General features: G+C 38.5%; 1 protein-coding gene across 3 annotated transcripts in view; it reads right to left on the reverse strand.

The window, feature by feature from the left end:
- RORA (RAR related orphan receptor A) overlaps positions 1-24,357 on the reverse strand; it is a gene marked incomplete at its 3' end in the record, with an annotated part of 693,863 nt that overhangs the window by 153,788 nt on the left and 515,718 nt on the right. For all 3 annotated transcript variants that reach the window (XM_084241126.1, XM_084241125.1, XM_084241124.1), the window contains one exon: positions 16,498-16,527. In XM_084241126.1, coding sequence (XP_084097252.1) covers positions 16,498-16,527 — 30 coding nt within the window. The remainder of the gene's footprint in view (positions 1-16,497; positions 16,528-24,357) is intronic.

Raw genomic sequence — 24,357 nt, forward strand, 5'->3', positions numbered from 1 at the left:
TTGAACCTGGTGAGAATGCAGCCGGCTTTTGTAAACAGGGCTAAGAGCCCGACACAGTGGTAGGTTCTGACTTTTGGAAGGGAAGAAGGTGAACAGTTTGCTCCATTTGCTTCCACAGGCCTCACTGGTAACACACAGCCGTTGCTGTGACTCATAACTAGAAATACTGTTTTATAACACCAGTCTATGTTTTGTAACACACACCAAAACAAAACAGAATTAAAAAAAAAATACTATTTAGAAACCAAAACCAAGTCTTGCGTCTGGGCATTGGAATCAAGATCTTAAGATGTCAGAGTGGCTATTTCATCCAAATCAAGCAGGCAAGGCCTTATCCCTTTGCTTGGCAAGAAAGCACAGGCTTCCTGCCGCTGCACATGCCCACAGGAGGAGCAACCAGGAATTTAATTTTCTTAAAACAGAAGCATTTTCAGACTTGTGTTTTCCTGGACAGCTGCCTGGTGGCTGTAATACATAATAAGGGCGTGTAATTGACAGTAATGTGAATCACTCACTGAAATTCTGGCAAAAAAATATGGTGTTATTTTTTTCCAGGAAAAAATTAAGGAGCAGATTCATCCTGTCCATTGAAAATAGCAATTACTTTACATTTCAATTCATTAGCTACCTTTATATGAAAAAAATCACTGTAATTTGCACTAACGATCAGCCTATGTTGTAAAGTAACAGGATTGCACAATGCATGCAATTGGATGGGCTTGGTCAGGCGTAATCTGTGAAATGGCAAATTTAGATGGGTTACTTGATACGGCATCCATGGGATTCCTCTCCCAAGAGTGAGTTACAGGAGACTGTCCTTGCCAATGATTTCGCCACTTGAAAAGCTGGTATCTGCCAGGACCTTGTAATTATTATGGTAATACCCAGGGCAGACTGATCAAGCTGCCATTGATGTCCATGGGCAGCTTCAGAATTCCTTTCACAGGGACTCAGATGCAGGGGTGTCCAAAAGAATGGCTGGGGATTTTCCCAGGTAGGGGTTGTCGGAGCCATGGAAGCTTTGAGACCATGTACAGGGTTTCTCCAGTCTATTAATTCTCTTTGAAAAAGGGAAAGAATAATTTGCATTAACTTCACTATCCACCTGAAAGGGCCTCTTATTTCTAAGGCACACACACAAAAACTAAACCCTGGAAAGCCATGAAGATTGAATTCCACTTAGATAAACCCAGACTCCATCTGAACTCTACAGGTTCAGGTATTTGTCTGAACCTTCAGCATCTGTGAAATTAACTAGAAAGCCCTTGCTCAGCTCTGCAAGCTGTCTTGGCTTACAGGAGTTGGAGGCAATGGGGGTATTCCGAAATGTGAAAATCCCAGAAGCACATGGAAAAAAATCTTGGGGCATTAGAAGGCTGGGGTTGGTGTGGGGGAGATGTATTTTGAGCCAAGGTTGAAAGAGAAGAAATACTTAATTCATTCCCTCCATCTGTAATATTCCATGAAGACAGTTTGGATTGATTTTCTCATTTTGGGGTCCCTCATTATTTGAAGTAAAACTGAAGTCAGATTTCACTAGACAAGTTGTTATGTTGGCATTTTGAAGACTAAACTAAAAATTCTGTACTTTAATACCATTAATTAATACCGAGAACTTTTTCTCATATGGCAGCAATTGGGGGATGGGATTCTTGGCTCATGGTGACTCTTATCTTGAAAACTGCCACTAATCTCCCACTTAACTCTGAGTCCATTTGCAAATAGCTGTTAACAGGCCAAAGGATGGTGGAATCCCATAAGCCCCTAAAAAGAGACTTATTATTCACATAAAAAGGTCATGCAAAGTAGTTCAGATGCTGTATCTCAATTATAAGACAGATGTTCTATCTCAATTACAAAAATTCCTAGACACCCAGAAAGCCCTTTGAGTTGTAGTATTGGTTTCCAAAATGATACAATCCAAAATCTGAAAAGTAACATGTAATATATACAACGTGTCCTTTGCAGGCATTCTTTTTCTTCCTATATGAATACATTTTACAGGAACCCAAATAGTTGGAAATGTGTTATTTATTATTATAATTGACAAAAATGTATTCGCTCTCTGGAATGTCCATGTGTGGAAAAATAAAACATTATATGGAATTGTGCACAATATGATTTATAAGGCACATATATTCAGCGCCAGAAATTCTAACGAAGAACCTTATTCAACAGAATTTTTTTTCTTCAGCATTTGCAATTCTGGAATACCATATGCTGAGGCCAAGCATATATTATTAGCTTAAATCCTAGCTAAGCAATAAAATGTGTGTTGTTTCAAATACAGAAAACATGTTTTCCACAGTTAAATGTGAATAGTTAAATTAATAAAGTAAAAAGTTAGTCTTTCAATGTCCATTTTTCTCTGTCAAAAGGTAAATGTAATATTCGTTTTGGCCCTCCAGTTGTGGGTGTTGTGATGTGCCACCCACACCACCCCCTTAACAGTTGAGGCTCTAATGCTCCCTGTGATCTGGAGTGTTGACTCCAATGGCTCAGAGCAGAGTGGTCCTTGAGACTTACCATAGTCCAAAGGAACTGCCTTGCCCAAAGTTCTGCCCTTCCCTGGGCATCTGGCATCCAGTGGCTGGTGGATTCCAGGTGTTGCTCTAAAAGCATGCCCCAAGAAACTTGCTGAGTGCAAATCTCAGTCCCTTCTATGAGTCTGTGCTACCCATTTATTTAAAAATGCCTTAGTGGAGTGACAAGTTGGGACTAATGATGAATTTTAAATGCGAATTCACAGAACCCCAGTTTATTCAGTGTGAGTTAGATGCCACCTAAGCTTTATGCCAAGAGGGGTGGTTTCAGAAGTTTTCCAAATCTGACATTGGAAGCTTATTTAATGGTGATTATACAAAATATGAAACTTTATGATGAGGTTTCACTATGTGTTAACATAGACAAATCATGGACGTGTGCAGAACCTTTGCCCATATGCAAAATGAAAGAGCAACTCTTATGTATCCCAGCGGCATAGTAACCCAACCTTCTGGAATTCTTCCTTATAAGTGAGACTCTGGGATAGGATAAAGCACTCACTGATCATTAGAGAGTAACTTAAACACTAGGAGAATCTGTAAGAATGGGACCCATACTGGTCATTTTGTTCATTAGAAATCTAACTTAAGAGTAGCACATCAATGGAATCTCAGGTAAAGCAATTTAGGGCAATAAAAACATATTCTTCTAAATGATACTGTCCCTCAGTGGCTCCCATAATGAAAATGAGAACATGTTCCCATCTCTCAAATCATCCCATTTATATGTAGGATTAGGTAACTTCCACAAATCAGGCCATGGAAAGTTCTTTGATCTAGACCTATCAGTCAGAAGTCTTGGGAGGGGTGCGGTGGGGAGGGTGATGGTGGTGTGTACATATATGTGATGGTAAAACAATTTTTCCTTTTCCAACTGGAAAACCATAGGTCGGACTGCCTTCCAGGACAGTTTCTACTTTGATTGTACTTTGCTTTGTGAAACTGCAGCACAAAATGACAATCACTCCTCCCACTGCCCCATTGAAGATTCTCATCTGAGAAAGGAAAGGGGAGGAAAAAAAGCTATAGGAGACGGTGTTTTTACCAAAAATCAACTTCAGAAGCCCCAAAGATCCCCCTACTTCATCCTTTTCTCATTTAACTTGCTAACAGATGCCAATGAGAGAATTATTGTGAAGCTGAAAAGCTAGGATTTAAATTTCATATGAAGAGATGGACTTTACGTTAGGGGCAAAGACATTTATTCTCCTTTTCTATTAATTCCAAAGTGCTTTCTGACCTTGGAAGAAAAGAAAATCAGTGTTATGATAGAATTGGTTAGGTCATTGCCTAAGGAGGCATTAAAGGCCACCAGGAAATAAATTGAAATTAAAATAAAAATAGATTCTTTTATTGGGTCACATCTCACCCTCTCATTTACAAGCAAGATTTCTACTCAAGGAATTGATACTTCAGGGGATAATTTTGCTCCTTTTGTTTTCTCTCAAGGAAAAGTTACAAACAAAAGTAGGGAGGAAGCTATATATAAAGCTTAAAGGACAGAAAAATCTGAGGAAAAGTAGACAGAAACTACGGTTCTGTGTAGCTACGTATGAAAGAGACAAGTTTTGAAATCACTGTTGCTGCTAAGTTAAAGAAACATATTTATATTCCAAGTCAGAACAAACAGCAATGTCATGTTTTCTGACCTTGAACAAGTAAATGGCACTTTTTCCAGAACTTACCTCCCAGATAATCTATGATTATCAGAACATCTACTTCCTCAGTTTTGTTCTGACATATTACTATCACTCTTTTTCTTTAAAATAGACACATAAACATGTCATATTTGCCTTGATAGAATATACCCTCTATTCTTGGAAAGCTTAGGCAATACTTCTCTAGTCAGTAGTTTTCTATTTTGCATTTAAGTAGATGTCAATGGCAAGTGAAAATATCTCTTTCCTTTACACTCTACAAATTTAATTATCTGGTTTATAAAATCTTGTATTGATAATGCATACATATGATGTATTAGAGATCACTCAGAAAAATAACACATTTTCTTTAGAATGACAGACAAGTATTTTTAAGCCTTCTGGATGAGATTCTGACTTAAATTTTACAAGCTGTTTAAGAAAACTTTAATGCAATTAGTCCTTAAACTGAGACTCAGAATATATACGATAAATTGCCAGACATCAAGAAAGCCCTTTGAGTTGTAGTATTGATTTCCAAAATAACACAGTACAAATCTCACAAATAATTTCAAATGATAAGTATATGCTCACTCTTATTAGCTGTCAACAATGCAAAAGATCATTATTTTTCCCTAGACTCTAAAGTTCAAAAAGAGTGTCTGGTCATGTAATTATGTATGTGTACACACACACACACACACACACACACACACACACACACTTAGAATCTACAGATATTAATTGCACACAGAGCACATACAATCAGCATGCTAAGCCCAAGGGTCACAAAAATAATTAAAACATATCTAATGGGACAAAGTTATATAAACAACTTTTCTACAATATATTCTCTGTACCATCACTTTAACAATGTACTGTTGGGGCACAAGACCTATAGCAATTAACTTAACAAGTTTTGGAGAAGACTTTGCTTGGCAGATGTTATTTGTGTTGTTGCTCTTTGATGGAGCAGTAAGATTTCTACAGGTATAGAAGTTGGAAGAACATTCCACAACAACAAGATACAGCAGAAGCAAAAGCAGTATGTTAGGTCCATGCACAGTCTTCTAGGTACTGGTCATTGAGGGTAGTCAAAACTGCCAGCATGGGGCCTCCCCTGGTGGCTCAGCGGTTGAGCACTGGGCTGAGGCTGCCTGCAGCCTCTGCAGCGTTGGTTCATTCCCCAGCCACGACGAGGGTCCCAAAAAACAAACAAACAAACAAACAAAAAAAAACTGCCAGCATGGTAGAAATCAAGGAAAGAGCAATGAAAAGAGGAAGACCAGATAGTCAAGGGTCTGAGTTTTCTACTAAATAGTCCAGACATCTCAGGCAATGGAACATTCCAGAAGGTTAAGGAAATGAAGTAAGATCTTCCTGCTAGTGAAATTCTAAAGCAGGACATAATTTTTTTCTTTTTTTTTTTCTTTTGTATTTGGGGAAGGAGGAACAGGTATTGCTGAATGTAAAGATTGTACTTTCTAATATACTCAGTCTCGGCAAATAGAATTTAGCCAAGGCATACTCTTCACATGACCTTATCACAGAATCATTCTTAGCCATTAGACAAGATTTTGATCTTGCTTCTGAACAATGCACAATGGTCCTTCTTGCTCTTGGTGTTGTACCATATTCATACTACACAGCGAAAGGAGCTTCCAGTTACATTTTGAGTGCTCCGCTCTGCAGATTCACTAACAAGCCTCAAAGTTAGAGAAATCATTCAAGCTGAAATTGTCACTAACAACTCTATATAGTTTGTTGTTCCTGAGTCTCCTATCCACTGAGAGTCCAAGTTTCACTCCAATCCGGTTCAGTGATGAGCCTCACTGCCAATGACTTTAAATATTAAATAGACCAGCCTACTGAAGCTCTTTCAAGCCAAAAAGTCATGTTGATGATATGAACAAAAAACTGATTTTTCTCCTAACTGCCTTTATTTATTAGAAATGTTTATATTTATACAGTGTGTGAATAGTAAAGAATGCAATATTAATTTTTTTATTTTTTGATTCCTCTTCAGGACAGTCCCTTGTGGCAGGAAAGTCGTTAGTTTGCAGGTAGGAGAAATCTACAACTGAAAAGATAAAATAATTGGCAATCATCGTTTTGATGGAAGCAGGGGCAGAGTGAGCAATAGTATTCCTTGGCCGCTGCTCTCCTGGGGCAACCCGACAGCCTTGCTACCATAGCAGACTTAAACGTCCTCAATCCATGTAGATCAATTCGATTCCTGAGCCTGAATGACAAGCTAAACTCCCAATAATGCCTCGCATAGGGTTTTAAGCGACATCATCAAGCAGAGAGGGACTTGTGTCAGTTAGATTTTGTCTCCTTAAAAATCAAGAGTAGCAGCAGTAAGAAAGAAGTTTTTAACAAGGAGGAAAACCCTAGACAGTTGTCTCTTAGATTCTTCACCACGGCTTCAAGGACGACCAGGAAAAGAGCTGCTATTTGAGGCAACTTCATTATAAAATCATTTTTAATAAGCAATCTTAACAAAGAGAGGGAATACTCTTGTGGAGAAACCCTCCAGGGACCCAGAGGCTGCCCAGTTAAGTTATTAGAAAGTTTCACACAAGGGACCAAACAGCTATTTCATTGGCCTCGGGGGACAGAGTTTAGTTTTCACCTGTTCTCTAGAGGCACTGGTGTTATCCTGTCTACTAACAGCAGGGACTGGTAACAATCAATTATCCCAAAGCCCCAACTTGGCGAGGGAAAGTGAATTTTCAGTTTTGTCGACACAAAAGACACAATGTAAGAGACAGATAAATTAAGGCAGTGTGGTTCATTATATAGTGAAGACTTTTCTGAGTGTGCAGTCAGTGAAAATGCCTCCTCTGGATCATAGCGTTCTTTAAGTGAAACAATAGAAACTCACTCTTGGAAAATGAAAAAAACACCAAACAAGAAAAAAGGAAGTATAATTCTCCTCTTATTGTACTGTCCAGACATGAGAGGGAAATCATACTTTGTGCTGCTGAATAAAATAATAATCTATGCCGCTGACTTTGTCCACCTAAGGTGTGTGTAAAGTTTGGAGTTTAGGGTTCAAATTTTTATAAAACTATGTATGGCAGAGTTAACAAGGGTTAGGAGGCATAGACTCCTAGTGTATTGCAGTCTCCCCCAACCAATTAGCAGGAGGAATGAAGGAGAAGCCAGGAGAACTATTAACCATACAATTCAAAGTGCTACATATCTTTCAAGTTTCACTGTTCATTTCACCCCTGTGATTTTAATGAAATGGTAAGAACTGGCTTTACAATTAGACCTTAAAACCAGGAAAATAGAGAAAAAAGTGAAATACCCTTTTTCTTTAATTATCAGCTCAGCCTTCTCTTTTTGGGCTAGATCTTTCCTGCTCATCAAGCATTTTTTCTGCACAGTTGATCAGAGGAAGACCAGAGAAGAATCCCTAGCTAAAGATAAGAATTTTGTCTGACTTCAGAGAAGGGACTGAATCATGGAACATCTGATTGACATGACACTCACTAAAATGACGATGGCAATAAAGCAATGTTCATAGGACACTGCATTTTTCGTACATATCCTGTGGCTCCCCATCTGTTGTGAGATAAAGCCCAAACAGCTCTCTGTTCTTCATGTCCTCTCTTTGCCTTATTAATACCCTACTGGAGTCTGAGAGGTCGACACCATCATCTCCCAGGCCTCGATTGATCTCCCTGACTATGCCCAAATCCTGGCTATGCTTCCAGATCAAGCTCAGCTCACCACTAGTTTTCCCAACTCATATAGACACTGCAACTTGAATCACAGCTCTGAATTTTCCTGCAAGTCATTCATTATTAAATGTTCCCCAGGTGTGTCTGTTCTCTTTCCTCAGATATAGACACAACTACTGGAGAGTAAGGCTTATGAGTGAAGCTTCTGGGACTACAAGGTGCCTAACAAGGTGCTGGCACAGAGGAGGGGTTAGAAATATTAAGCTAATAAAATCTTTTGACTCCCAGTGCAAACTGGTCCAACCACTGTGGAGAGCTGTGTGGAGATTTCTGGACCTACTAAACATAGAGCTTCCATATGATCCAGCAATTCCACTCCTAGGTATTTACCCAAAGGACACAGAAACATCAATTCCAAAGAACACCTGCACCCCTATGTTTATAGCAGCACTGTTTACAATAGCTAAGCTTTGGAAACAACCCAAATGCCCAAAAATAGATGACTGGATCAAGAAGATGTGGTCCATATATACCATGGAATATTACTCAGCATTCAAAAAAGATAAACACATGCAATTTGCAGCAACATGGATGGCGCTGGAAGGGATCATGCTCAGCGAAATAAGCCAAAAAGAAAAAGAAAAATACCGGATGGTCTCACTCATAGCAGGAATCTAGAAAACTTAAATAAGGGACCAGGAAAATGAATAACTATAAGAAAGTGAAAATCAAAATCAACAAAAAACTATGAACCAGAGACACTTTTAGGGGGGCGGGGGCGGGAGGGGAGGGATTGGGGTCAGAATGGGGGGGCTGCAATTGTATGGGGAATATAACAATAAAATTTATAAAAAAAAATAAAAAAAAAATCTTTTGACTCCCAGTCTTATGCTCTTTCTATAGTAGTTGGCTGTGATCTGCTTTCTTGATTCCTCCCTTAGTTCCTGATATTACAGAAATTTGGATTATTCATCATAGAAAGGCCTCTTTCTTTCTTCCAAATAAAAACTTAAAATAAAAGATTTTTGAATTTAGTGTCTTTCACTGAAACCAAACTTGGATCCTCCACACTGTAGCATTTTCTGCTCCTCAATATGTCTTCTAATGACTATGCTCGACTGTTGACTATTTAAGACATTAGGAGCTAGACTCAATGCTTAGGAGAGCAACAAAGTAAAACAGGGAAAAATCTAGCTTTCCTGTATAGGAAAAAAATTTTCCCAGAGATGGAAGTGAAGTGCTTGGAGAATGCTCCACTGTGAGGAAGCTTGGGCCATAGGAAAAAGAGTAATTGAATAGTTCAGAAATGAAAACCTTAGTCACCATAATGTGCAGACTTGGACATCAGTTATGCATTAAAGGAACATGTGACTAAAAACATACTAACTTCCTGGTAGTATATATAGTTGAGAGTGTAAAAATTTTCATGTAAATTATAATAATGTAGTCTTTTTTTTCATATTTCAAACACATCAGCACTTTTGCTTCTCCTATGTTTTTATTCCTTTGGCTGCAGATCCCAATAAAAAGAGAACCTGATGTACCTATAAGTCCAATTCTAAAGTCAGCTATGCTTAAACACACTCCAAACCAAGATATTTAATTCTCTTGTGCATCCTTTGATAGATATTTCCGTTTCCTCGGCATTCTTTCAGTTTTCATGGTTTTGTTTGCTTTTGGTTAGTTTTCAGGGAAACCACAGTATCTTGAATCATACTACCTCTTGGTGGCAATGACCATTATATATGAACTGTCAAATTGGTCTGACAAAAGAATAATGCACAAATTTATTATAAATATCATTAATGTCTACTAAATAGTTGGTTGCAGTGGGAAATGGGTTCATGTTGCAAAAAATAAACATACCACTAGAATGGGAAGCATAACTTAGAGACAAAAATAACCACTTTTATCATTGTTTTATTATAGAATCAGTTGAGTTGTGTGAACAGAATGTTAAATGGATGCCAGCTCTTTGATGAATTAGGTCAGATTGTTTCAAAGATAAGCAATTATGATTTTAAAGTAAGAAGACTATTCTTTCCAATAGCTTGTTTAAATTTTTTTCTTTTCATCTAGAGGGAATAACATAATCATTTGGTTTCTCATAATCAATTGGTTTGTCAAACTTAGCATCTTTTATAGATAAAATAGATTTAGGTTAAAAAAAAAAACAGAAACAAACAATGAGTCATTTTTAGGAATGACTACACTTAGCCTTCTTCCAATATTTTAGGATAAAAGACCACCCTAAGGAATGAAGTTCTGCATTCTAGAAATATTTAGGCTCAGCAGTTTGGTTTTAAACCCTGGCTCAACCACACATTAGTAAGACACTGGGCTTCAGTTTCCTTCCGTAAGTGGGGATAGTAGCAATACCTACCTCAGAAGATTGTGGTAAAGATTAAATAAATTAATATCTACGAAGTGCTTAGAAAAGCATCTAGCACTTTGTAAGTGCTCCATAACTATTATCTAACATTGAGATTGGAGATAACAGTGGCATTTATGTGCATGCAAGGAGTCCATGCTCATTAATACTCTATTTTGAGTCCTGGCTCTACCCATTATCAAATGGATGAGTGTGCAAGTTTTTTTTTTTTTGTTTTAATTCTTTAAGTTAACTTACTGATTTATTTGATAAATATGCATTTTAATTTTAGAATGGGTTTTAAGTAGTACAGAACTCATGGAACTGATAGAAAGATTAAATGAGATAATCCACATAAAACACTAAACACACGCCTGGAATATTAGGATTGCCAGGTGGTAGCTCTTATTGCTGCTGCTGCCACTACAGCTCCCGATAGGTACTTCTATACTCCTGTTGCTATAAATATTGAATTAGAAGTGAAGCAAACTTTTATAATAGACATCTGATCTTCTTGAAGATAATCCCAAACATGTGTAAGAGTTTTATTAAATATATGATAAAATTATCAGGTTCATATTGGTACCTGGTAGGCTAGACATTTAAGTATGTTCAAACCAAGATGTTTAATTCTGTATGTATCTTTTGATAGATATTTCCATTCCCTGGGCATTTTTTTTTGACTTTCATGGTTATGTTTGTCTTGGGTTAGTTCTCTGTCGTAGTGATCATGAATTTTAAAGAAGCACTCACCATCTCAATCCACTCTGGAACCTATGCTATGAAATGGGAAGGCAAATACTTTTAGTTGAAATTCAATTTTTGAATCTGACGCCTACTAATGCTCTGATGCAAACAGCTAAATACTCTATTTTTCTATGGAATACAAAGATCCCCACCACGAACTGTGGGTTCTAAGACTATGCAAATCTCCTACCTTGGAAGAACTGACTGGTAGGACCAAGCACAGTTCATCTGTATTTTAACATGAGACAGAAATCCTGCTAAGCTCAAGAGGGCTTGGTTCTAGTCACACAGGCTGACTATAAACAAGGCAAACATTTCCAGACAGCACAGGGGATTGTGACTCCCTTGGACTTGTTGATTTTGCTGGGAATAAATAGCTGTTACTCTGCTGAGAATGGGTGGAGATGCACAGCAGGCATAGTTTTTAGCACCCTGAGTTAAATTCTTCACTTTCCCTTCTTTGATATTTAGGTTGGATCACAGTATCAGAATTCTGAATGGTCCAGATAATTCTTTCTCTTCTCCCACACTTACAGTTTAATGTGCTTTTAGTTGAGAGCTGAATATTCTGGAGATGGCACAGTTGGTATTTGTGTGCGATATTGTTTTCTGTGAGTATGTCCCCTCTACTTTCAACCTAGTCTAGAAACTCCTTGAAGACAAAGAATCTTTCAGTACATAGTAGGTCTTCAAAAAACAGTTGTCCACTGATTTACGTCTCCAAAAGCACTTGAATTTTGGTCAAGTTCCATTGTCAACAAACTTGAGGCATGGGATGGCCAGTAGCCTTCGCAAGCTAAGAATATATGCTTTGGCTACTTTGTGAGCACATGGTTATCCCTTTTCCTCACTTTGTCAATGTGTACACAGGATGAAAGCCTACTAAAAGAACTTCAGCGTGGCTTCTTCTCAGGTCCATCCTAATGAAACAATGTGTCAGCAACTGACATTATAATTGCTGTGAGTCACACCATGAGTCACATGGGTTGTCACGACAACCTATTAACCATATAACCAAAGTACCTTCCATTAGTTTTGCCAACAATGGTTCCTGAGTTTTCCTGGACTGTGAAAATAATGTGGGTGAGCCCCAAGTTTGAGGTTGCTAAGAGTCTACAATCAAAAGGAATGGCCTCAAGAAAAGGCACAGAAAATGAGAAAATAAGGTTATTTTAATTCTTGGACCTCCTGAGTAAATGGCCACAATCTTGACAAATTGTTGGGTTGGTTTTGTGATATCAACAAATGCCTAAGGAGAGAAGGTTGAGGCCTCAAAACTAATTTTCTCTAAGTCAAATTCAAAGCCAAGTCTCTGGGGGAGAAAAGTGAATACATTAACCTATTTCACTTTAAATGATTGCAATAAACACTTTTTCTTCATGCAGAAACAAAACTATTTCTCAAGGAAATATTCTGATTTGCACTAAAATATTTTTTGCTACCGAGAAATAAAACATCTTTGTAAATAACCTGGTGCTTTGATTTTATGTTTTAGGTGTTAGCTTGCTGCAATCAAACAACTGAATAGATACTAAATTACCTTTTAAAGGCTAATTGTGTTAAAATAATTCTGAAGTTAGGAAGCATATTTTATTTTGCTTTTTACTGGGGGAAAACTGACAATAGGTTAGATTAAATTGACACATTTTCCTAATTGTTAATTGAGTGACCCACAGTTTTTGCATGTTTGTAAATGCCTGTCTGTTTCTGAGTGTGGAAGAGAGCAAGCAGAACAGACTTCAACAGGAAGAATAACGAATATAAACAAGGATGAGAACAGGAAGAAGTGAGAATGGTCTGTTGCCTCTGGAAACAGTTCAGGGTCCTACCAGGCACATTTTGGGTCTGCATTGTGGTGATTGGCAGCTATATTCTCTTGGGTTATGACTCTGTGAGGTTAAATTTCCCAGTAGCTGGAATAGCTAACAGGATCTGTAGCATTTTTTACTTTTTACCTCCATATTTGTCATCTTCTAACCTTTTAGTGCAAGCAAAACTATCCAAGTAGAATTGGATTAAGAAGTAAGGAGCAAATGACCAGTTGTTCTTGGCAAATAATAAAAACTAAGACAGCAATTGATGCCAATAAAAAGACATTTATCCACATGGTACTATTTCAGTGGGAAAGAGACCAGAACAAACTTGTGAAACACCAAAGCAAGAACAATCTTAAAAGTATCTAACCAAACACAGGTGCTATAAAATCACCATGAAAAACAGAAATTCTGTATCATCATGTAAAATTTATCTAATATGTCCCTATCCCACAAGAAAAAACTCCCTTTTGTGTTCATACACCAAAATTTGACAGCAACAATTCCTAGCAATAGTTGAAGAGCACCTGAAGTATAAGAATTCCTTGACCAATTTGGTCATGATGACTTTGTTCTAGAAGCTCCAAAACTTTGCCTTCCTCCATCAGCCAAGTGAAGTTAATGACAAACACAAGGTGCCCTTCTCCAGAACTCAGAAAATCCCAAGTTCTCCAAAGAATATGCTTAGAGGCTCTTGAAAGCTAGCCATCAGATTTCCTTCCTGGGGAATTTCTTCCTTAAGTGAGCCCAAATTATTATTATTGTTGTTGTTATTATTATTATTATTATTATTAAGGAGTATCTGTGCTTAACAATGTAGCCTAAAATATTATAGGGTGTCACAACTATTCAGGTTCATTTTGTAGTTTCCACACCTCTGACTGGTGTACTTGTGAGCTGACATTCTGGTCTGATAATATATTCTGCAACTGTACATGTTAATTTGTAAGTTGAACACTCTTTTTGTGAGGGCAGTTAGGAAACCAGATTGAAATTGCTAATGGGGGGTGACTTCAGCTGTCCATGATTATATACTCAAGTTCTTACCAAGGTTTCCAGAACCCAGGCTAAAAATGGAAGTCTTGAGACAGTACAAAAATGAATTCATACATTTCACTGATAGTGAAACTTTTTGAAGAATAGATGTCAAGATGATTTAAGAGGTGCTAGAATTTAACATCTTAGGAAAACTTATAGGCAAGTTGGGACAGTTCAGTTTCCAAGAAAAATCCGACAGATGCTAAAAAAGAAGTCATTTGAATGACTGTTACTAGAGAAAGAACTGATTGATTTTCTTTCTCCTCACAAGTTGTGGGCCCTTTAGAGATGCTAAGATCAGAAATCTGATAGGCCGTCTGCTGAGTTGGGTGACAAAAACAATCTGCACATTTAAGTGGCATGGAAGACTCTCACTAAGATGCATCTGGGACAATTCAATTTCTCCTTGGCATGTGCAAAGTTTTGTTATCAACTGTCTCCTCGGGTGCTATTCTTCCCAACTTTACATTCGGTCATTTTATTTTGGTCCCTCTCCCATTATTCGAGAAAGTAAACATCAACCAAAACACCAAGACGAATCCTGTCCCAAATCTTTCTGTTCACTTAACATCTAAATTACATAAAGGGAACTTTAAGTCTACCTAACTTACTTTATGTCTAATGTCTAAGAATTTTCCTATTGATTTTTCATGGTTAGAAAGGCACTTGAAATCCATCCACACTGGCTATATCTTGCTTTTGTTTATAGCTAAATATACTTGGCCAAGTCTTTGCTGAAAGGTCAACTTTGTTATAGTGCCTCTTCCTGAGACTTGAGTTTTTCCTCACTAGCCACCACTCTCATGCTGTCACCTAAGTCCTTCCATAAATCCAATCATAGGTTATTATTTCTTTAATAGGCTGATACAATTATTCTCAGGGATGACAGTTCCTTGAAGATTCCAACAGATGAATGCTGCAGATATTAGGTAATATCTATAGTCACTGTCTTATTAGTTGAGGGGTACTCTGTGTAATAGTGGAATTGAACTAGTGGTTTTGTCCACTTATCCAAGAGCCAAGTCATAGTGCAAACAGTCAGTGGCTTTCCGAATATTGCCAGGTGGTCAGGCGTTCATACACCAAACCACCATAAACAATAGGCACAATCATCCGCCTCTGTTCAGGAGAGGCCCAGGACTGAGCTAGCAGAAAGACTGAATTACTTACCACCTCTAGAGTGGGTCCCTCCAGGCCAGGGACGAGCTCATGGGCAAGGCTGTGCAAGGAAGCGCTCTGTACCATGCCTGCCCTGCGGATATACAGAGGACTTCAGTCTCCTGCACTGTCAATCTCTCAGTCATCATGAGCTCAATTATGCACCGACAACAGCAAGAACAACAACGACGACGATGACAAAACAACCCCCAAAAAGCTAAGGGCTACAGACTACCCTGGTGGAGGGACGGACAGCTAGCTGGAACTGTGCATCGAGAACTGGAAGGTGCTGTCCTAAGCATGTATCCATTAGAGGCCTGACCTTTCGATCTTTCCTCAAACAAACATTCCATTGAAGCCCATGGGAGAGCCACGTGGAGAGACTGTAGGACTTGGTGCTAAAAGTCAGGCAGCTATTGATTTTGGTCTTTTTTCCCCCTCTTTTGTTCTTCTACAAATACAGATAGACAGACAGACAAATCCAAGAGCAGATTTCAAGAATCAACTGAGGCACAAGAATACTACTTTGATGTTACACAGATTTTTTTTTTCCCCCAAATGTTTCACATGAAATCAAAAACCTTACAAACATAATTTGGAAAAGTTGGGGGATATGACTTTGTCAGCCCTAAGTTGTGCCATAAATATTTCCCCTGCTTGCCTTAGAAGGATGCCCAGACACATCTCATAGGTAACACAAATCTGTGGTCTAAAATAGTTACCAAATACTAATGACACTGTTAACTCAAATTCTAAGTAATATGCTGGCCAAGTGCAGTGACATTTGACTGCCTATACCAATGACGTATTCCTTTCATCCTGAGGTTCAAGGCACAAACATCGCTCAGATTGCAAATCACAACACTTTACATTGACGTGAACTTGTAAATTTATGGTGTCGTTTGAATGAAGGCAATTGATGAAAGCAGTTGAACCTGAGAAGTGGGGATGAATACAGAGTATAAACCCAGTGCACTTTTCCACATCCAAATACCGATGCCATTTACCAGGGCCCTCATAGGACACATTCAGGGTCAAGCGACAGCGCCTCTATTTCCAGTCAGTCTCTCTGCTTCACACACACAAGTACAAAACAGCCTACATTGTGAACTGGTAGTGAGTAAAAAGAGACCAAAGTTTGAAAGAAATCAAGGTGATGTTTCCTGGAAACATACCGACTCTCATAAGAAGGATCCACAGTAAGGGCGATCAGTAAGTAATTAGTTGATCCCCCATCTAAATTTGATGTTTTCTAAAGTTTAAAGGCTTGAGTCACCAGAATTCATCAAAATATGCCTAAACTCTCTTGAACACACACTCAATACAAACAGGTGGAGATGTATCACTTCCAACCACTACAGGTAGAAAAGTATGACCTCTGTTGACCATGGAGCACAGCTGAAACATAAGTTTATACTTGAAGGGTCACAGCAGCCAGACATATGTGAATTCCAACTCTTCAGAAAACTTTGGGCAAAAAAAAAATGCATTACTTACATGTATGCGTCTTCTTTGTTACTGAGATACCTAAAAAAAAAACAAAGGGAAAGGTGAGAAAATGTTCTGCATAAGCTTCTTTGAATGTGCATCACTCACAGTGGACTCAGGAACATGCTCTATCCACAAGATGATGTAGAGACAATATTTGTCTTCATCACCTACAGCAGTGGCACTGGACATACCCCACAGTAATGCACCCACAAGAGACTGGACCGAGAGTGCCACATATTGGCTTAAGAGCTTCTGCAGTAATGAGAAGCAGCACGGTCAGTAATTGAACAGGTTGAGAGAAGGCACTTTTTTATTTTAAATAGGGGGGATGATCAGGTTTATAGGCAGAGTGGGGAAGATTTAAGGCCCAGGAGAGTGATGACAATTTACTCAGACAAGAGTAAGCTGAGCAACAGACCAATTAATTTGCTATGGCCATTGATTCTGTGTTTACTTTTAATGAAAATGACTCTTCCTGCTTACATGAAGCATAACTTTTAATGATGAGGGAAAATAAAACTATCTGTCCACACTCATTAAGATCTGAGGGAAATGGATGCTACTTCTCTGCCAACGGCACCAAAACGAACACATACTGTATGAAAATATGAAGCATCCATGAGTCAGTACACTTACTGGTTTCAAGATGATTTACAGAGAGGTGACAAATGGAATCAAAAAGATTGGGCACACAAGACAACAGAAAGATAGCAGGGATGCGTGCTTTGACATCAAAAGCACTATGTCTGTTTCCGAACTCTCCATTTTGAACTCTATGCTTCATTATTCTTGGGGGATGTTCTTGAGACCAAATAGGCTCAAAGTAATAAAACTGTTGAAAACATTTAGCCTGTGACTAAGAACTGTGGTAAACCTTAATTTTTTTTTTTCTTCTCTTTCAAGTTATTAAGAGAACTACTTAACCCTCCTCTGGAAAGTAAAAGCTGTTGAAAGATTTGGCACCCACATTAAACCTATTACTTAACTAAGGAACATATAGTACAGGGAAGAAATCCGTTATGAAAATCCATGGTAGATGTTAAAAAATGTTAGTTCCAAAGTTGTGCGCCAAGACCAAAATCACACACTTGCTCCCCCCACAATTTTCCGAAGGACTTATTTAGGGAAGCTGAAATTACATAGCCCAACTCAAATTCTTTTTTCCCCTTTTTATTGAGGAAAACTAAACTATTGTTTTTCATCATGTTTGAGTTGGCTGTGCAAAGTGAAGTTAGAACCTTCAGCAGAGAGTCTTGAAGGCTTTCTCACATGGGAACTACAAAAGTGTTCTAGAAATTTTTGAAATAAGTTTATTATGGGAAGGGAACTTGTCCCAACAGTACCAGTGAGCAAAGTTTAAAATCTGAATACAATTTGCCACTCCAGCTCATGAAACCAGCACCCATAAATTGATACATTAGTGCTCCTTCAGCATTATGAGAGCTATATGTGTACTTTCCTTAGGAAATAATGCTCTCTGTAAAATCACTTTGAAGAGAAAGCGCTTATGCTGTCACTCCTGATTATTCAGAACCTCCACACAATTGGATTTAACACAGCCCCAAACAGACCTATCTATATTCGCTGAGTGTGGAACTATTTTCTCCTGACATCCAAAGGCCTGATGAAAATACCACTGCTTTGACTTTTCTACTTAAATTTATTATACAGCGTGATGCAGTGTTCTCATCAAATATTTTCATGATGATTACATTGATAACAGATTTTTGAGAATCTTTCTGGGGGAGCTACCTGATATTTCAGATCATAGAAGCATAGAGCTAAAGCTTCCATCTGTCTCCTGGAGAAAGCAGGACTTCAAACAGCAGTACACAGGGTCCGGTCCCTTAGTTTTGTTCAACTGCCAACTAGTGGTCACTCTAAGTAAGTGGGGGCTATACCTACTTCAGAGTTGCCAGATTGAGTAGACAGAAAAACAGAATGCCCAGCTAAATTTGAATTTCACATACTAATTTGTTGATCTGAAATTCAGATTTAATCGGGCAGTGCTAACTTGTACAAATATGATGTAAATTTTATTTATTATAGACAATGAAGAATATGCCAATCAATTAACAAAAACTTTTTTTTTTTTAATGGAGAAAGGCTTAAAAAGACACCCCTCTCACAAAAGTAGTATTGTTTAAAAGTGTATTATGGACATAGGACTGAGCATAACATTTAATTTTAGAAAAAAAATCTATGATAGCCATTATGAAGACAAACATCCAATTCCCTAGAAGGAAATCAAACAAACACAATATGTACACACAGAAGAAAAATTTAATGGATCTATCTGAAATTTACTGGAATTCCTCCTTCCTCTTTGGGAAAAAATATTGAAATAACACTGATGGTCTGAACTTGTATTACTCCTTTCTCCACAGAAACTCTAGGACTTTATAAAAATGGACTCCATGAAAGTCTAAAAACAGCATTTTCATCTCATAGATAGGGAAACTGAGATTCAGTTTTATTAGCACAAGAAAAAGTTTTCTGTGAAAAGTTAATATGACTCTACAAGGGCATCGATGGTACATATTTAAAAAACGCTGTTATATATAGTGCCTCTCAAAGGAGTAACTATTCAAAAAACTCCATTTAGTCCCTGGATCATACCACTCAGCAGTCAGTTCTGTAAATAATTAAAACCCACAGGGCCCTCACTTTCTACCCCCTCCTGCTTTCCCTAAACCAGGAAGTCCCACCTGGGTTTGGGTGACAGCGGGACTCAGACAGAAGGCCACAGGCCCAGGTTTGTGACCAGCAGCCATTTCTTCAGCCTTACATGGGAGAGAGGTGGGCCTTCCTTTTTCTTTTCTTTGTCTTTTCCCAGGGTTTGGAAGATTCCTGTCTTTCTCATCACATAGCTCATCTTCAGCAAAATCAGAGCAGTCATTGATTGCCCATTTTAATCCTTAAGTGGGAGGGAAAAGGCCTTCTGAAAAATTTCTTATCCAACCTAATGCTACCACCAGCAGCAGCTCTGAATCAAGGAAAACAAAAGCAAAGACAAGAATCAAACTAAAAATTTTCTATACAGTGAAAGCAACTATCAACCCTACTGAATGGTAGAAAATATTTGCACATCATAATCTGACAAGGGGTTAATATCCAAGATCTATAAAGAACTCATGCAACTTAACAAAAACAAAACAACACAATTAAAAAACGGGCAGAAAAGTTAAATAGATACTTCTCCAAAGAAGACATACAGATGGCCAACAGGCACATGAAAAAATGTTCATCATCACTTATCATCAGGGAAATGCAAATCAAAACCATAATGAGCTACCATGTCACTCCCATGAAAAGGGTCCATATATATAAAAAAAAGAATACAAAGCCCAAAACAGAAACAACAAATGTTGGTGAGGATATGGAGAAAAAGGAACACTTTTACACTGTTGGTGGGAATGTAGAGTGGTCCAGCCCCAATGGTAAACAGTACAGAGATTGCTCAAAATACTTAAAAGATATAGCATATGACCCAGAAATTCTACCCTACCTAAAGAAAGCAAAAACACTAATTTGAAGAGAGGTTCACTCCTATGTTCACTGCAGCACTATTTACAATAGCCAAGCTATGGAAACAATCTAAATGTACAACAGAGCAGTGGGTCAAGGAGCTGGTATATACACAATAGAATACTACCCAGCCATTAAAAAAAAAAAAAAAAAGATGAATCTTGCCCTTTTCAATAACATAGATAGAACTAAAGGGGATTATACCAAGTGAAATAAATCCGAAAGAAAAAGACAAATACTGGATTATTTCACACATGTGAAATATAGAGAAGCAAAAGAAAGTAACCGACAAAACTAAACCAAAACAAATACTAGAAAGATGATTGTAGAACTGAAGCTCGAGAAGGGGAAGGGAGAGTGGGGAGGGGACCTGTAGTCTATGGTGAAGTGCTGGCTATGGGTGCTCTGGTGGCAGCCATGGGGTGCTGACATACACAGTATTGAAAACCAATGTTACCTCAACAAATAAAGTTAAAAATAATAAAACAAGAACTTTTTTACAACATTGGATTTTTTTTTTTTAATTTTTGCGTAGAAGAACAGAGGTGTAGACCAGAGGTGCTGGGTTGAGAGGATTCACCAGAGACAGAGTGGGGAGCCGAACAGGCAGATCTACTGAAATACACTCCTGAGGGGAACAGCAGGAGAGACAAGAGAGGTATGCTGCACAGTATGTGGGTTAGCTCCCTGGCTGGGATCAAACCCAGGCCATAGCGGTGATAGCACTGAGACTTAACCCCGAGGCCACCAAGGAGGCCTAAGCATTAGAATTTTTAAAGATAAATTATGATGATATACAGGAGGCAAAGAGCTCTGAGTCCTTGCAGGAATAGAAAAGAATAAACTTAATAAAGATAGCTCTTAATAATGATGAGTCAAGATGACCTTAGTTTGCATTCTTAGCTGATCCACTTTCCTGCCTCTTGGCTGAGAGATCTTGAACAAGTTCCTTCACCCTAAGTCTGAATTTCCTGGCCTTTAAGATTCTATATAATCATGCTACTCAAAACTACCGTGAAAATTAAAACAAAACAAGGACGTGTGAAGAGCTTTACAAAATGTGAAGTGTGGTATCAATGTGACTATCTATTTTAGCAAAGGGTGGGCAACCTACTAAGTCTTATATTATTTTATTTTATTTTTTTAAAAGATTTATTTATTTATTTATACAAGCACTGGGTACAGTCAGAAGCACGGGAGGGTGAGAGAATTCACCAGAGCCAGAGTGGGGAGCAGAACAGGTAGGCTGATGAAATACACTGCTGAGGGGAGCAGCGGGCGCAGCAGGAGCGGTCTGCGCGCCATGTGGGACCCTCTCCTGCGGCCAGTGATAGAACCAGCACTGCAGAGGCTGCGGGCAGCTGCGCAGCCCAGCGCTCAACCACTGTGCCACCAGGGGAGGCCCCAAGTCTTATTTTAAAAAAGTTAGACTTTTTTTTTTTTGCATTTTCTTTTTGAAAATTTATTTATTTATTTAATATTTTATTTTATATAATTCTTACATCATTTTTCATCTTTGTACAATGTATGCATTTTCATTTTGGTTATATTCCCCATACAATTGCATCCCCCCCTTATTTTGACTCTAGTTCTTCCTCTACCTGCCCCACCCTAATCCCCCCCACCCCTGTAGTGTGTCTCTGGTTTATAGTTGCTTGTTGATTTTGATTATTACTTTGCATTGATTAGACTGTCTTACTGAAAGCAAGACCCTGGCTAACATGCTGTCCCTGATTCTAGGACTCTGGTTTCCAGACCAAGTGCTCTGACTTGAAAATTCTTATTTGATGGAAGAGTGCATTAGAGTCAAGTTCCTGGATTCTGTTCTGAATTCTGAATGCCACAGGGATCTTGACTCTGAAATCAAGGACAGGCTTGCTCACTAGCAGAGGGCTCCATGGTCTAAGTGGGCTGCTGCTCAGCTTGGGCGAAGGACACTGCTCACCACTACCAAAGGCTGCTGAACCACGTCCACCAGTTATGAAGGTTTTGATTTGCTTCCAAACAACTGGGGAGATTCACCGAGATTCTTCTCCAGAGATTTGAAAACAAGCCACCAAACAGGATAATGCTCTCTACACAGATTGGGATTTCAGGGGGTGTGAGAGGGAGCGGGTAGAACCAACTTTCTTTTTTCTCCAGGGTTGGCTGAATATGTCATTTTTTCTCATGGTCATAGTCAATATGTTCTTTTTATTATATTTTATTTTTGTTTATTGTTGCTGAAGCACCATTATTTTATATTTTACTAGTGTTTTCACAGTATAGGATTTCCCACCTTAGGTGTAGTTGCCAAAGCTCCGCCATCACTAAGGCACCCACAGTCCTCTACCGCCGTCCACTGTACTCTCCCCCTCCTCAACATCTTTGTTCTCACTCTTCCCCAACAGCTTAAGATCTATGGTCAGCTTTTAAGGGTTGGTTTTAAAGTTTGGCTCTGACCTTTTATTTGATTTTTCTATGTTTAACATATAAGTGATACCACCCAGTATCTATCTTTCTCCTTCTGGCTCATTTCACTTCCAGCTCCACAAAACACTCACATACCCTGAGCCAAAAGCAAACTTACTATGTGATTTGTGCAAGTCACGTGACTTCTCTGGGCCTTAGTTTTCTCATCTGTACAATGAGGTATTTGAACAACATGATTTCTTATTTCCTTTCTAGTACATTGGTCAGTGGTACCTTGCCCTGCTTTCCAGCTATCAAACCAAATCTCCCCCTTCTAAGCAACAGGCTGCCAGAGCTATTTCTCACTGCACAAAATCTAATGTAGCTCACAATCAAAGGTAACCCCCTGAAACTTTTTCCTTTTTGCCTTTAAAAATGAAAGAAGAAAGAAGGCAGGATCTATAAAAGGTTATATAAGTAAAAAGATACACTTCTTTTGGGTGATATTTTAAAATTATCTGGGCTAGAAAAAAATGGCACCTTTTGATAAAGTTGTGAGACTTCTTACATTTCACCCAGATCATCATATATATTTAGAGAGAGAGAGAGAGAGAGAGAGAGAGAGAGAGAGAGAGAGAGAATAGGATAGATAGATATTATTTCCAGGTAATGCTTTCGAGTAATTTCTAACTTAACACTATGACAGCAGTTTTAAATTACCAATTAATACCCTTAAGATAAAGAGGAAAAATTTCCACAAATATCCTACCCAAAGTGGGGCTTCTAATACAGCAAGAATGCCTGACTCTATTTAGCCGACCATGCTTCAAAGTAAAGCAAAGGAAATGTCATGAAAATACCACAAATTTATCACTGTCACAGTTATCAGTACTTTCAGAGTTACAGTTATAACAGAGCAGAACATTTTAGGAATATAATCTGATATTTCCAATCAGTGCCAAATCTTGGGCCAATTAACTTCCTTGATGGAATTCTTATTGTTTCTTGGTTTCTAGGCAATTGTCTGGGTACCAAGTTTTACATTTTTGGGGGCGGGGACGGGGGTCAGCAGAAAGCGATGGCATTGTTCTTCCTTCCCGGAGATGCCAATTACTAACTCAGAATTTCCAGAGATCCCACACTGTGAATCAATTGTGAGCTGCAGAGCTGCCCCTTTGCCACTTTGCCAATACCCAGCCAATGCACTTTCTCTGGTCCTCTTTCACAAAAAGAGAGAAATTGTTGAGGCAGAAATAAGTGCTGCATGAGAATAAAAAATAGGAAGACAAAAAACCACCTAAATAAAATTCAGGGAAGTCTGTTTTAAAATGTATTAATGTTTCCATATTTTAAGTGAGTGTGTGGCAGGGAGGAATGAAAGCTAAACAGTAATGAACCCAATCTTATTTGACCAGCTCATGAATCAATACCAACCCCACACATTGACTCTTCGTTGAATTTCTAGTAAAGGAGGGCTCCAAATCTAAAGGCCCTTATGAGATTTACTCTTCCTCCCTCACAGGACACAATAATCAAATAAGATGCTCTTTATTCCAACTGGGAGGTCATGGGCAAATGTAGCTTGACTTCTCAGAGTCTGTTTTCTGATCCGTAAGACAGGGATAAGATTCTCTGTGCGAAGTTTATAATAAGACTTAAGTAGGCTCATTCACATGGGACCCCCAGTAGAGTGCCTCTTTCTTACTAAAGTTATTTCTAATTGCAGATTACAAAGTTGTTTGTAATCGCATCGTATAAACAGAGAACTATCCCCTGGGCAGACACAGGTAATACCCATTAGGGCACTGTTGTTAACCAGGTGAATAATCTGAGAGCCCAGGCAGAATTCTCAAAATGAAATCTGGAACATTCAGCCTCCTTCCTGCCATGTCATCAACAAGCAGGGTGCGAAGGTTGCAATCTCCCGGGTGCACTGCTCCTCCTGTA

Source organism: Talpa europaea (genome assembly GCF_964194135.1).
Source record: "Talpa europaea genome assembly, chromosome: 8".
NCBI classification, from domain to species: domain Eukaryota; kingdom Metazoa; phylum Chordata; class Mammalia; order Eulipotyphla; family Talpidae; genus Talpa; species Talpa europaea.